General features: G+C 39.1%; 1 protein-coding gene across 4 annotated transcripts in view; it reads left to right on the top strand.

Moving 5' to 3' along the window:
- The first annotated feature begins 1,017 nt into the window (after positions 1-1,017).
- The window catches only part of zfyve28 (zinc finger, FYVE domain containing 28), a 28,318-nt gene continuing 17,269 nt past the window's right edge, over positions 1,018-12,066 (top strand). For 3 of the 4 annotated variants that reach the window (XM_086274947.1, XM_086274948.1, XM_086274946.1), the window contains exon 1: positions 1,018-1,383. In XM_086274947.1, the coding sequence (XP_086131073.1) occupies positions 1,348-1,383 (36 nt within the window). In that variant the 5' untranslated portion in view covers positions 1,018-1,347. Of the gene's footprint in view, positions 1,384-9,991; positions 10,611-12,066 lie in introns of all 4 variants that reach the window. The other variant, XM_086274949.1, reaches the window with a different exon arrangement.

Below are 12,066 nucleotides of genomic sequence, written 5' to 3'. Positions count from 1 at the left end.
AAAATAGCTTCTGGACAAACACACACTGCTGATGTTAATCATGTAATACAGGCGAAAGCTAAGGAATAACCTGGAAGTGTATTTTGAGTGAAAATTGTTTTCCCCACTGATATTTTCTCTCTAATCTCTTTTACAAACCTAAAAAATGTGCTTAATTTGCTGCTCCTCATTTGGATGGTCTTTACTGCAAAGAATGGCATCTGTACACATCCTAAATCATACATTTATTTGATGAAATTTCCCTGTATTTGCCTGACATTTGATTTTAAAGTTAAAATTAAACAACATTGGGCTACTGTATTGTTTTTCTCACACAACTTAGTTATAAAAACTGAAAACCTCCACTACTCATACTTAAATATATGCATACACTATTGATATAATCTAGATAAGGGGGGGTCAAACCCTATTTCATCTCAAGTGGGCTGGGCCAGCGAAGCTATTGCATAACATTTTAAGAAGATAAAAAAGTTATTAAATAAAATGTTAAATAAATCATTTTTTGTGATTTATGGAATATACTGTTAGTGTCAATTTGACACACTTCCTCCAGATTCTAAAATTATTTTAATGTAGTAAATTCCAATTTGTTTCTTAGGTAACAGAAAACAACTGTCATTAGTAAACTTTTCTTATCTGTTGCTTATGTTTTATTACATGAGGAAAAAGAAAGTAAACCATCTTTAAATTTGAAGGGTTTACATATTAAAGCAATAAAAATAATATGGCCCTTACTTAGTCTCAAAATGAGGTTAATTCATCCTGGGATGAATTGCAAATGATGAGATATTATGCTGTATTTATCCAACCAAAATAATAATAACCCATATTCAGAACAATGGGGTAGTCCAAGGAACTCAGTAAGGTTCTAAGAAGGAGGATTGTAGAATTGTGCTATAGTTTATATCGAGTTCTTTTGGAGAAAGAAGCTATTTTTGGAGGAGCACTTGAACGCACCACTTCCTGGGAAAGTGGGAGGTGAATGTTGTCAACGTGACTGTCATCGAGTAACGTTAGAGGGGCAGAGAACAGCGGAGCCTTCGGTGCTCCAGTTGTCTGTATCGTCGGGGACTTGGAAAGTGACTGGGCAGGTGGAGGGACAGGTTGCTAACCTCGGGCTTCAGGGAAAATGGAAATAAGTGGTTATTTCCCAATACCTCCTTTGTGCGCCTTCAGAGCCTCGGTGTAACGTTCAGGACAACTTGCCGTACATTGTCTTTTTTCCTCCTATTTGGACCCAAGAAGCGCTAGCTAGCTTAGCCGCCAGCCAGCCGCCGATAGTGTCAGACACACAGGTACAGGAGAAGAGAGGAGGGGTTGGTGACAAAGGAAGGTGGCGAGGTAACGATGAACCGCTTTCGAAAGTGGCTGTATAAGCCCAAGGTAAGTTGTTGTGTCAGCCCCTGCAGTCAGTCATTTTTTATGCATAGAGCTCGCTAGCCTGATCATTTCATAGACTGTCGGCACATCTGCTAACGTTAGCCCGTGTTCCTGATGTTACACTGTATTAATCAGCAGCTATCCCCTTTGTTGTTGTTGATGCTTTTGTTTTGAAGCTGCAGTCAGGACTAACAATGCTACAGTCTGCCAATTTGGGCTAATACTCATTTACTTACATCTGTCTTCAGCTGACATTAGTGTTCATGTGATTCTGTCTTGTTATTTTAAAGGTTTGAAATACCTTAATAAATCAGTGATTAATAACAATCACAAGACCACTGAAGACCAGCTGAAAAAATATTCGTTTTGCTTGTAAAAGTAGTGTCATTATCAAGTCGTTACCACATAAGAGGAAATATTTTAAAAGGAGAATATATTTTTATAACAAAAGCTCATGTTTTTAATTTCCTTAAAAACTATTTGTTTTCATTATTGATTCTGCTGGATATTTTTTTAATAAACGGGTTTATCATTTGGTGCATATACATGCTAGAAAATAGCACCTTTTTAAAAAATAAAAAAAAGTGCAAAAAACATGATTAAAATAAAAGTATGTGTTTATTCCAAACAAAGAACAAATAAAACATGGCACAGTTTACCTGAATTTGTTATTCTGGTCGACGTTTTCCAAGATCCAAACCTTTTTTAAAGTAGAAGGTGACATATTAATATGGTTTTGTTGTAGTATCAGTTCAAAGTCCAAATATATTTTATTTATATCAGGCAGGACAAAGACACTTTGTTACAATTGATAAGGTGGACTTTAAGAAAACATTGTTTTGTATTTGAAGCCTTAAAGACCACCAAAATACCTACCAGCTATTTTTCTCATGCAGTTTATTTAAAATATTGATTGTCTCAGCTCTGTATACCATTTGTGAATACAGTCTGAAAAAAGGCAAAACAATCAAATCCTGCCCGGGAAACACATTTGTCAGCAAAATCGTCACTTTTTGGGTGCGCTAGTAATGGATGTGCTGTGATTCCTTAAATCAAGCTCAAAGTGTGGAAACATGCCTGACACAGCAGAGGAAGTATTAAAGGCTTGGTTGCCTTGTTAAATGAACAGTTCAGTATATGCCAACTGCAGCACCTTTTAGGATGAGTGAACGTGAACATTTCTCTGGATTGAAAATTCTTGTTAACTTTATAGCAGTGTGTTTGTGTCAGTATATTGACTTAAGGCTTGCACTTAAAAGGTTAAACCTGTGTCGTAGCTGCTGTACATTGTAAGTCTTTAAAGATTATTAAGCCTCTTAAACAAGCTGTTGACTGGTGGAGGTAACTGTTATTTCTTGGCATGCTCCTGCTTTACTGAAAGTTCCTCGATGATAATGTTCAGAAAAACCCTTGTTATTATGATACCTGTGATAAGAGGTAAGTCAGCTGATAGGTCACTGTGTGTTTGAACTCCACACTCAAGGAATCATCGGACGAAACAGCGGTGATTACAAGATATGCTGCATAGCTAAGCAGTTGTGATCACTCACAAGGCAAGCTAACCGAGCTTGAGCCAAACTATAGAGCATAGACCATGGGTGGGCAATTAACTTTCCCAAGAGGCCGTAGGAGAAACTGGGACTGTTGTGGACTTGCCCTACATTATGATTCGATTGGCTAGCAACAATGTGAGCAGAGCAACATAGTTCAGGGAGATTAACAGATGGAGTAGTGCCAGCCTGTTATGGTAAAGAGTGAGCTGAGCTGTCGATTTAAGTGCCAATCTATTTTCCTAGCTAACCTATGGCTTAAGATGCGTTCTGGGCACCTCCTAAGTGAGTTGTTCCGATCCCATAAAGAAGGGGTCCAGGGGCAGAGCAAGGACATGTTGGAGACATCTCTTGGCTGTTTTAGAAGCACTTCAGTGTTCCCCCAGAAGAACTGAGGAGGTGGCTGGAGACAGGGTTTCCTGGGCATCGCTGAAAATAAATAAAACGTAATCAATTCATGTTCAATGTAAAGGGATTTTTTTAGCCTTGGAGGAAGGGAGTTTCTACAGTTCATTCACACATTGGCAATAAAAAAAGTGTTTAATACATGAAAAATGCGTTTTGCATCCGAAACCTTTAAAAGGTTTGGCAACACGTATTTCCAATTGGGAGCATAAGTAGAGTATAAGTCAGCCTTCTTGATAATAGAAAACTGCTGAATCACATCATCATTGGGTAATTATAATAAGAGCTTTTGCAACAGTAGTGTCACACAAGGCTTAGATAAAAGGCCTCTGATTACACTTTGTCCACCTGTTCTGGACCACATACACACACCTGCGTCATTCCCTGTTCCTGAGTCAAACTGTATTTGCTGTCGCAGCATTTCGGTGATCTGGGGTCAGGCCAAAGTGTTGGGGTTCACCAGAGTATTGTTACATTCGTAAACGACTACTGCCTCTAAAGTGCTGAGCTATTGCATCAGTGCCTTTTCTGCCAAATCACAGCTATGGTAGGATTGAAAAGAATTACGCATGAGTCTGTGGGATTTAAATGACCAGTTCTGCCTCAAAGGAGTGGGGAGAGGCGCTAAAAGCTTCTACAGTTGTGCCAATCAGCATGAAAAGGCAACAGTAATAAAGAAAGAAAGTTCAGATGACTTTGGCACATGGTGCTGAAGAGGCACTTTGCTAGCCAATAGTTGTTTAATTTGTTCTAAGAGAAAATATTTCTGTACTAATTAAAATCTGTTTCCATCCCCCATATTTTGGCATTTATTGTCAAACACCACATTGCATTGTCATTTCCATCAACAGTAAGTGGTTTATCACTGAACTATGCTCTCCTGGAGATAGAAAAATGTTGAATCAGCTTGTTCCTTTGACTGAAGCAGAGCTATTGATATTTCCATAGCTGCTCTGTACCTCTAAGATAAGTCACACAGAGCAGGACTTTTTTTGCCCCTGCCACACAATCCCTTCTTAGTCAAACTCAATGCATTAGTTCCTGGACAAGATGAATGTGTAAAGATGGATGTCCTGCTAAGAAATACGCATGGGTTGGAAGGACATAATACTGCAGTATTGACAGGTTAGGCTTTCTACATACTTTGTAGATCCTTAAACTGGTTGAGCTGGTTTTTATGCAGCTAGTTAGCAACCCAAATATCTATAAAGAGCTCTCCTACCTGGTGTGTTTTGTAACTCAAGTTATATTTAGTGTGGAGAAGAGTTGTAGATCAAAAAGATAAGCTTGGAGAAGGATTAATAAGAGTGTGCTACATTGCACATTGCAGAAAACAAAGCCAAGACCAATGTTGGCGAGTGTTTCCTCACCTCTCGCTCATCAAGTTGCACAGTGACTGATTACAAAAGACAGGCGGCTAAACCTGGGCATTTCCTCTGTAACCTGTGTTCCTCTCTGTGCTGGTATTCCATCAGGCATTCAGGAGCTGACCTTCAGCTTCACACCACCTCATCTGTCAGTGTGACGGGGCTCACAGGTCGCACCGAGCCCAGTGCACACACCCCATTTTGCAGCACGCTACTAATTTTGCCCCTCTCCCCACAGGACATTTTAATGTGTAGATAGCTCATACTGCACTCCTCTTTATCTGAACGAAGCAGGTGATAATAGGTGTTTATAGTGTGCTGCTGCTTAATCTTTAGCATGGAAACAGATTGGCTTTTAGCTCGCAACACATCAAACATCAGCCAATGAGGTTTCCTCTTGGCAGATTTGATTAATTACATCATATTTCTAATAACTACTAGTGTTATTTAACAACAACAGTAATAGTCATAATACTGACAATAATAATTTCATTTGTACAACACTTTAAAAAAACGTAACAGTTTGACTAAAACCACAAATTAAAGATAAGTACACACACATATAAAGACACAGTCAGCAATGTCATTTTGCAATTATTCCATCATACACACATTAGATCTGAACTATGGCCCAAACTAATAGGAGGAAGATTAAAGAAGCTAACCGATAAAAATTAATTTTCAGCAGGTATTTGTTGTTGGGCTGGGGAGAGCTGCTCCAATGTTTGAGTCAACATTCCTGCATAAAAACTCAGAGGGAATTTTATATAACAGTAAACAAAGCTTGCATGAGATCAAATCTCTCGAAACTATGCATTTTTTATATAAAGAACAATGCTGTAAAATTATTAACATGTAAATGAAACACGTCAAGGCAGGCAAGTATTTATCATGCTCATAAATCACTGTCAAACCATCATATGAGATACTCTGAAAAAGTTTATTTACACCATCAGAAAGACAGCGAGGCGCGCTGACAGCTGACGGTTTCGACAAAGAAACAGATTTTTTGCTTTCCCTTTGTTCTCTCTTTGTTGCCGGCCGTGTGGGCCCTTCTTGAAATGCATCATTTGAATTTGATTTGAAAAGAAATGTTCATGTATGAAGAGGTGGCGATGACACACAAACTAACAGACGCATCTGTTTGGAAAGTGGGAAAAGGCACAGTCATCAGACTTGTGACGCTTTTTAAAAGACCAAAACCTAACACAAGTTTTCATTCCCATTAACACAGTTGTTACTAATACATTTATTGAATTATTAAATGGCTTCTAGGAAGAAGAGTTGAAACGATTAATAGAAGCAAAAAAAAATCTGATAAATTTTCAGATAATTAGATAAATATTAATTCTGAATTGTTGCTTTTTAAATAAAACACTGGGTTTATGTCATTTGAAGATGTCAGCTTGTGGTCTGTGATATGATGATTTTCATCGCAATGTTTATGTACAATGCAAATATTGATAGTAGTATATATCTTTGAGTTTATGCTGGTCAAGAGTGCATTTTTACAACTTTGCTTCTTTTTTTAGTTTTCAATTTTAATCTTTATTATGTCTTTTGTAACAAATGTGTAATTACATGTAAAGTATTTACATAATCCTTGTTTGTACCTTTAATTCATTTGATTTCGTTTTCTTGTCAATATGCCTCCAACATTTAAAATTTTATTACACTTCATATATATTCTTATCAGAGGGAACCATAGCTGCTTATTTATTCTGTAATAATTGCTCCATGCTCTCGCTGTGCTTGTGTCTGGGGTTAGTCTTTGCACAGCCAGTTCTGCATATTTGCTGCAGACTGGTGAGCAGTGGTCACTGTGGTTTCATATTTAGCCCAGTTTCTGGAGTTCCTTGTGGACATCCTATTCTGCTTACCCAACAGCCACGTGGTAATTGATTTGGTGTCAGCTGCTGGGATTTAGAGAGCTGACCCTAGTGCAGATTCAGGCAGGCCAGGCAATTGAAAGCCTTTTTAAATTCATTGCAGGACTGTAAGCAGAACCCAAGAGGTGTGAGGGCACGATGATTGAAGGAAAGTAGCCGTGGAAAACAGTGAGATTTTGAAGTACCACAGAGAATCAGCAAGTCTCAGTCCTGACTGAGGGGGATGTACACTTTTCTGCACCCTGTTTTTATTGGCATTGGTACCTTTTAAATTGCTCTCTTCATTATCATTGATGAAAAACATCACGATCACCTTTGTCTGTATTTATAAGTTTGACTGTTCTTGGAATTACCTGTAAATGAAGCGCCACCCCTCATGATTTGGCTTTTGTCTTCCCAGCAGAGGATGTGAGTGACAGAAGGAAAGGAGAATAGTAGGCTTGTATTTCTAGGTTAGATTTTGGATTTGGCTTTAGTTGAGAATAATGCAGCTTTTTATCAACACTGTAGGGGTTTTTCTTACTGAATTTTATAACTAAGAACATTCATGCTTTACACACTCTTTGCTTAACTGTTTAAGTAATTATCAGATTATCAGTTTGTGTCGTTTTTTCTGTAGCTTTTATGTACTCAAGGCCTCAATAGCAAGAGCTATTTTTTTTAAAGATTGCGCAAACTGGTATGGTTAAGTTAAAATGAAAAGAGAGAGCACATAAATATAATAGTGACAATAAGGGAAACAATATGAAAATCTATAATTTCTTCTAGACACAGTAATGCTCTGTAATAGGTAAAACTGTTTTTGAAGAATTGGAAAGATACAGATTAGTAGTTTGGCAGCTGTAATGCATGAATGTAACAATGATGGGATAAATAAAATATATCTTATGTTATCCTAAATTTTAAACTCAGACCACAAGAAATAACACATTGGATGTTTCAGCACCAAACCTATTGTTCTTTTAGTTTGCTTTGCTTCGCCCTTTTATCGAGTTCACCTAAATGGGGATTCAGTCTGGAGACTGCTGGTTTTCCATCATCTGAAGCCTGCCTTGTCCTCTTCCTCTAATGTTTTGGGTCATTATCTTGCTGCAGGGTGAACCACTGACAAACCAGTTACTTGTGTTTATTTGTTGCCATCCATATTGAAGCATCTAGTACTAAATCCCGCAGTGCAGTATTTTTCTGATAATACACAGGTTGTCCCGACACTTCCTTTGCACAGACAGAGGGGTTTCTAACTAACCTTAACCCTAACCTATGGAAGCATCGGGTTCCAGTGTTTTATTTATTTTCATTGCTACAAAAATGCCGTAAGATCATTTTAAAAATAACTTTTTAACATGACTTTTCCGTTTATTTCTTTTCATTTTAAAAATGTAGGATTTTTGACGGCTATGAGCAAAGCACCTGCGAATGAAGTACCCTCCCCCACACCTTGGGCTTTGCCTACCACCTGCAGAGGATGGGAGAGAAATGAGGGAGAATGGCCAGTAACTTGGTTGCAGTCAGAAGTAATGCCGTTCTTTATCAACACTAGAAAACTTTGCAATGTTTCAAGGCCTAATTTACTTCTGGTGCTAAAGGGAGGCTTTAAGTTAATGCAGTTCATGACTAACAAAACAGTCTGTGTTCAGTAAAAGTTTAGCAGTTTTCCACTTACCTTTGTATCATGTTAATCTAAATTTTAATGCTGGGTATGCATCTAGCTGTTTTGCAGTGACGTTGAGGTATCAGGAGTGGGCTTTTAGGTATAATGCCATGTGCACAAGCATGATGACTGGCATAAATGTAAGCTTAGTTTACGCTTGCAGTTGTTACCTTTGCTCATGGTGGCATAAAAAGTAGTCATTATTGCTGATGACCCAATGTCAGATGGTTGTGTGTTTAATTTTGTAACCTGCATCACGTGGCATGCATGCAAACTGGTTGACGTGGAGGCATGAGTCTATGTACTGGTCTTCCTTTAAAAGCATATTTACAGACTATCAGTTGGATTCCCAGTTGTCACAGAAGCTGTGCTGGGATTGCTCAACCAAAAGGAAAATGTGCGACTGTCTACAGAAAAGTGTAGATAAACCGATAATTGTCGCTGTGCTTGAATGACATAGTTCCTTTATATCACCTCTTCTGTTGCTATTACAGTCGTGTAGCATATACTTTTCTCAGCAGTGACGTCTGTCATTTAGAGGTAGACAGCAGTAAGTGAAGCTCAAGTATAAAAGGTTACAACGCTGCGTTGATGTCATAATTGCTGTGCGCAATAACTGATGCATCAGGCATAACCGCAGCTTTAATCTCCACCGACGCCAAACAGAGGTGTGTGTTTGCCCACACAAGTACTGTAGTTATCCCGGGCTGTCATTGTGTGACATCCTGGACAATACTCATTCTCATTCAGTGATCACAACAGTCAGTATGTGGACAGAGTTAGCTCGATTGACTTAGAAGTGTGTGACAAAACTACGGGGAGGACGTGCGTTACCGGACTTGCGTGTTGATTCATTAAAATCAGGAAAATTCTTAAAGTCTGGTCATTGCAGCATAAGAAAAGGGTCTGAGCATCTCCACGAATGCTTTCATCTGATTGGGACACCGAGCGATACATGGAAAAAAAAAAGTTGCGATTTTATCAAATCTAAAAAAGCGTTCCCTTCTCTAGCCTTGATCCAGAAAACATTACCGGATTGTATAACCAGATTATTTCTTGCATAAGAACGCTGAGGTTTTTGGGACGAGGGGTGTCCCCATGTGTCACCACATGACCATGGGGGGGTGGGATACTGAACAAGCCCCAGGGCCACCTAAATCCTCAGTGCACTTGTGTGTTCACTCTGCCTGCTCGGACCATGTGCTGGGCACATGCTTGGGTCATTGCTGTAATACAACACCGGATTATTTCCATCCCTCACAGAGCAGACGGGCTCATAGATTATGTCATCAGCCCAGATGGGTTGAGCACTTTGATAATACTGAGTCAGTGCACTCAGTTAAGTTGGTAGCGTGCTGTGGACCCAGATCAACTTTCAGCTGGTTTGTGCAGAAATACTCCTCAGACATGAACACAGTTAAAGATTTATGTATTAAATATCTTAAAATGTGGTATTTATGGATGAAAGCCGACTATCAATAACTCTGAGGTAGGAAACTCCTGACGCGAGCTGAATACGAAGGGAATGACTCAACATAACTGGAAGTAAATCAGCATAACACGGCATTCTTAGAAAGATTATACTTTTTATTCTGCCAAACCTCATATAAATAATGGTTGCAGAAGTTTCCTTGTTTTCTACCAAAAAGATTGGCTTGCTCTTGCCATGGCTTTTATGCTGAGTCCTGAATAATAAATAAGGTGATGAACTGTTCTCAGCTGCTTTCTGTTTTTTCTTTTTTTTGCCAGTCTGCCAGCTGACTGAAAGAAGCAGAGTGAACTGGTTTCCCCCTACAATATTTGCCTCTGATCGTTGGAAGGAAGCCAGAAGGCAGCAAATTGAGCCTGGAATAGAGTATGGAGGGCACAGCAAGGTTTCTCATAAGTCCCTCAAGTGGGCTCAATGTGCATGCACCGATGCTATGGATGCTCATGAAGCATTAGCCTGACAACCGTCATCATCTGCACAGTCTGAATAGGAATGAAATCAGCAGCTCAAGAAAAGAGCTGGCTGAGATGATCAAAATGCTGATCACACAGCGGCAGGGAACTTTCAGTAGCACGTTTCAATGAGAGTCACGCCGACACCGCATGTTATTGATGTTAACGTTGAACAAAAAAACCCAGCAGAAATTCAACTGAGTCATTGTGAAATGATGTTTGAGGGGTTTTTACTCTAATTGTCACTCTGGATGAAATCTTGGGATCTTGGTCACCTAAAATGATGAGTTTCTGACCGCAGTGGATGGAGATTTAGAGTCATCCCAGACAGAGGGCACCCAGGACAAGTGACAGCAGGACTATAACAGGAGAGTGGCACGCCACAGGGGACAAGAGCCAAATCTGCTGAATCATTTCCTCACGCAAGGTAGAGCTGTCATTGGTGTTGAATGATGATAACACAACTCACGAGTTCGGGAGTCAAACCCCCAGATGTTTACAACTTTTATACCACGATATGACTCTGCTATTTTAAGGAAATTTTAAGAGAGATTTTCACAGTTATTCTAAAACTTTTAACAATTTTCTCTAAACTTTTAAAGTTTTTTTTATGTAGGCAGATGAACGCAGGCGCTTGTTTCCAATGGATAGCTTGCCTTTTTTAATTTTTGTTTGCTTTTTTAGAAGAGCCTGTAACATCATCATTGACTCATGACGCATGTAACAAAGTATATTACCAGTGGAGACTGTGGATCTGAATCTGTGACAGAGGACTGATCTGTGTTTTATTACTTTCAAAGGTCTGGAAAGCTTTTTTAGTGAATAAGTCATCGGTTTACTTTTAAAGGCCAGTAAAGCTATTTCAGTGAGTATGTCATCAGTTTCTAACGAACATGTGTTCTGCTCTCCAGTCGATACCACTTAACTACTGAGTGTAAAAGGGACCTTGCAGATACATTATTATTTTTAAATGTAGTTATGAGTCTTTTTTCATCTAGTGGGCGCTAATGTAAAAAATAATTTGGGTTTTGCCTCTCCTGGAGGGTGTCAGAATATACAGCATGTGCAGTTAAAATGTTTGTAAGGTCCTAAGTCCACTCCTACTGCCTGAAACTCCTTGTTTGGAGTCCAAGCTTTTATTCCATGACTTATCTACATAACCATGTGCCACATTTGCATAATGCCTGTCTAGGCACGCCTAGTTTGGCACGCCTTCAGACAGACTTGTTTCAGCTGTGAGCATTTCATACCAGATGTTGCATTGTTAGTTGGAACAATGAGTACAAGTCTTGAAAACCCAGGAGATCACTTATAGTTTTAATTGCAGTGTCAACACAGCCACCCATTTATTTTCTTCCACTTATCCAATTGAGGGTCGCAGGGGTCCTGGAACCTATCCCAGTTGTCATGGGGCAGGAGGCGGGGGATAAATCACACCTACAACTAATGTAGAATCACCAATTAATGAAGCCATGTATGTCATTGGGTTGTGGGATGAAGTGAGTTACCCCAAGAGAAAACATGTTTACTCAACACAGAAAGGCCCCTGCCTGAATTTGAATCTGGGGAAAGAGATTTACGTCAAAAGGCTAAAATGGATGAGATGAGATTAAAGGTTTTGGTGCAGAAGATTTTCAGGTTTTGAAAATGGGCTGCTGTAGTCTGTATGTCTTTGTAATGGCTGCATTAGTCCGATAATGTTGTGTCTGTTCACATGTAGCACATTATAACTCAACTAAATTTAAATTCACTTGAGCTGGTGCAGCTGTCTTAAAGGTTTTCACACTAGTGTCAGAAAAGGGGGCTGATGCAGACGTCTACACTGCATGAAATTCAGTCCTTTCATACCTTTGTACTAACTCTTATTAAATTATTATTCAATG

The sequence above is a fragment of the Aulonocara sp. 'chitande type north' Nkhata Bay genome, linkage group LG19, assembly GCF_057382095.1.
Source record: "Aulonocara sp. 'chitande type north' Nkhata Bay isolate Kocher_YH1m ecotype deep benthic linkage group LG19, A_spYH_male_GT1.1, whole genome shotgun sequence".
Classification (NCBI taxonomy): Eukaryota; Metazoa; Chordata; class Actinopteri; order Cichliformes; family Cichlidae; genus Aulonocara; species Aulonocara sp. 'chitande type north' Nkhata Bay.
The sequence above is the reverse complement of the archived record's forward strand: the minus strand, read 5'-3'. Positions and strand labels throughout refer to the sequence as shown.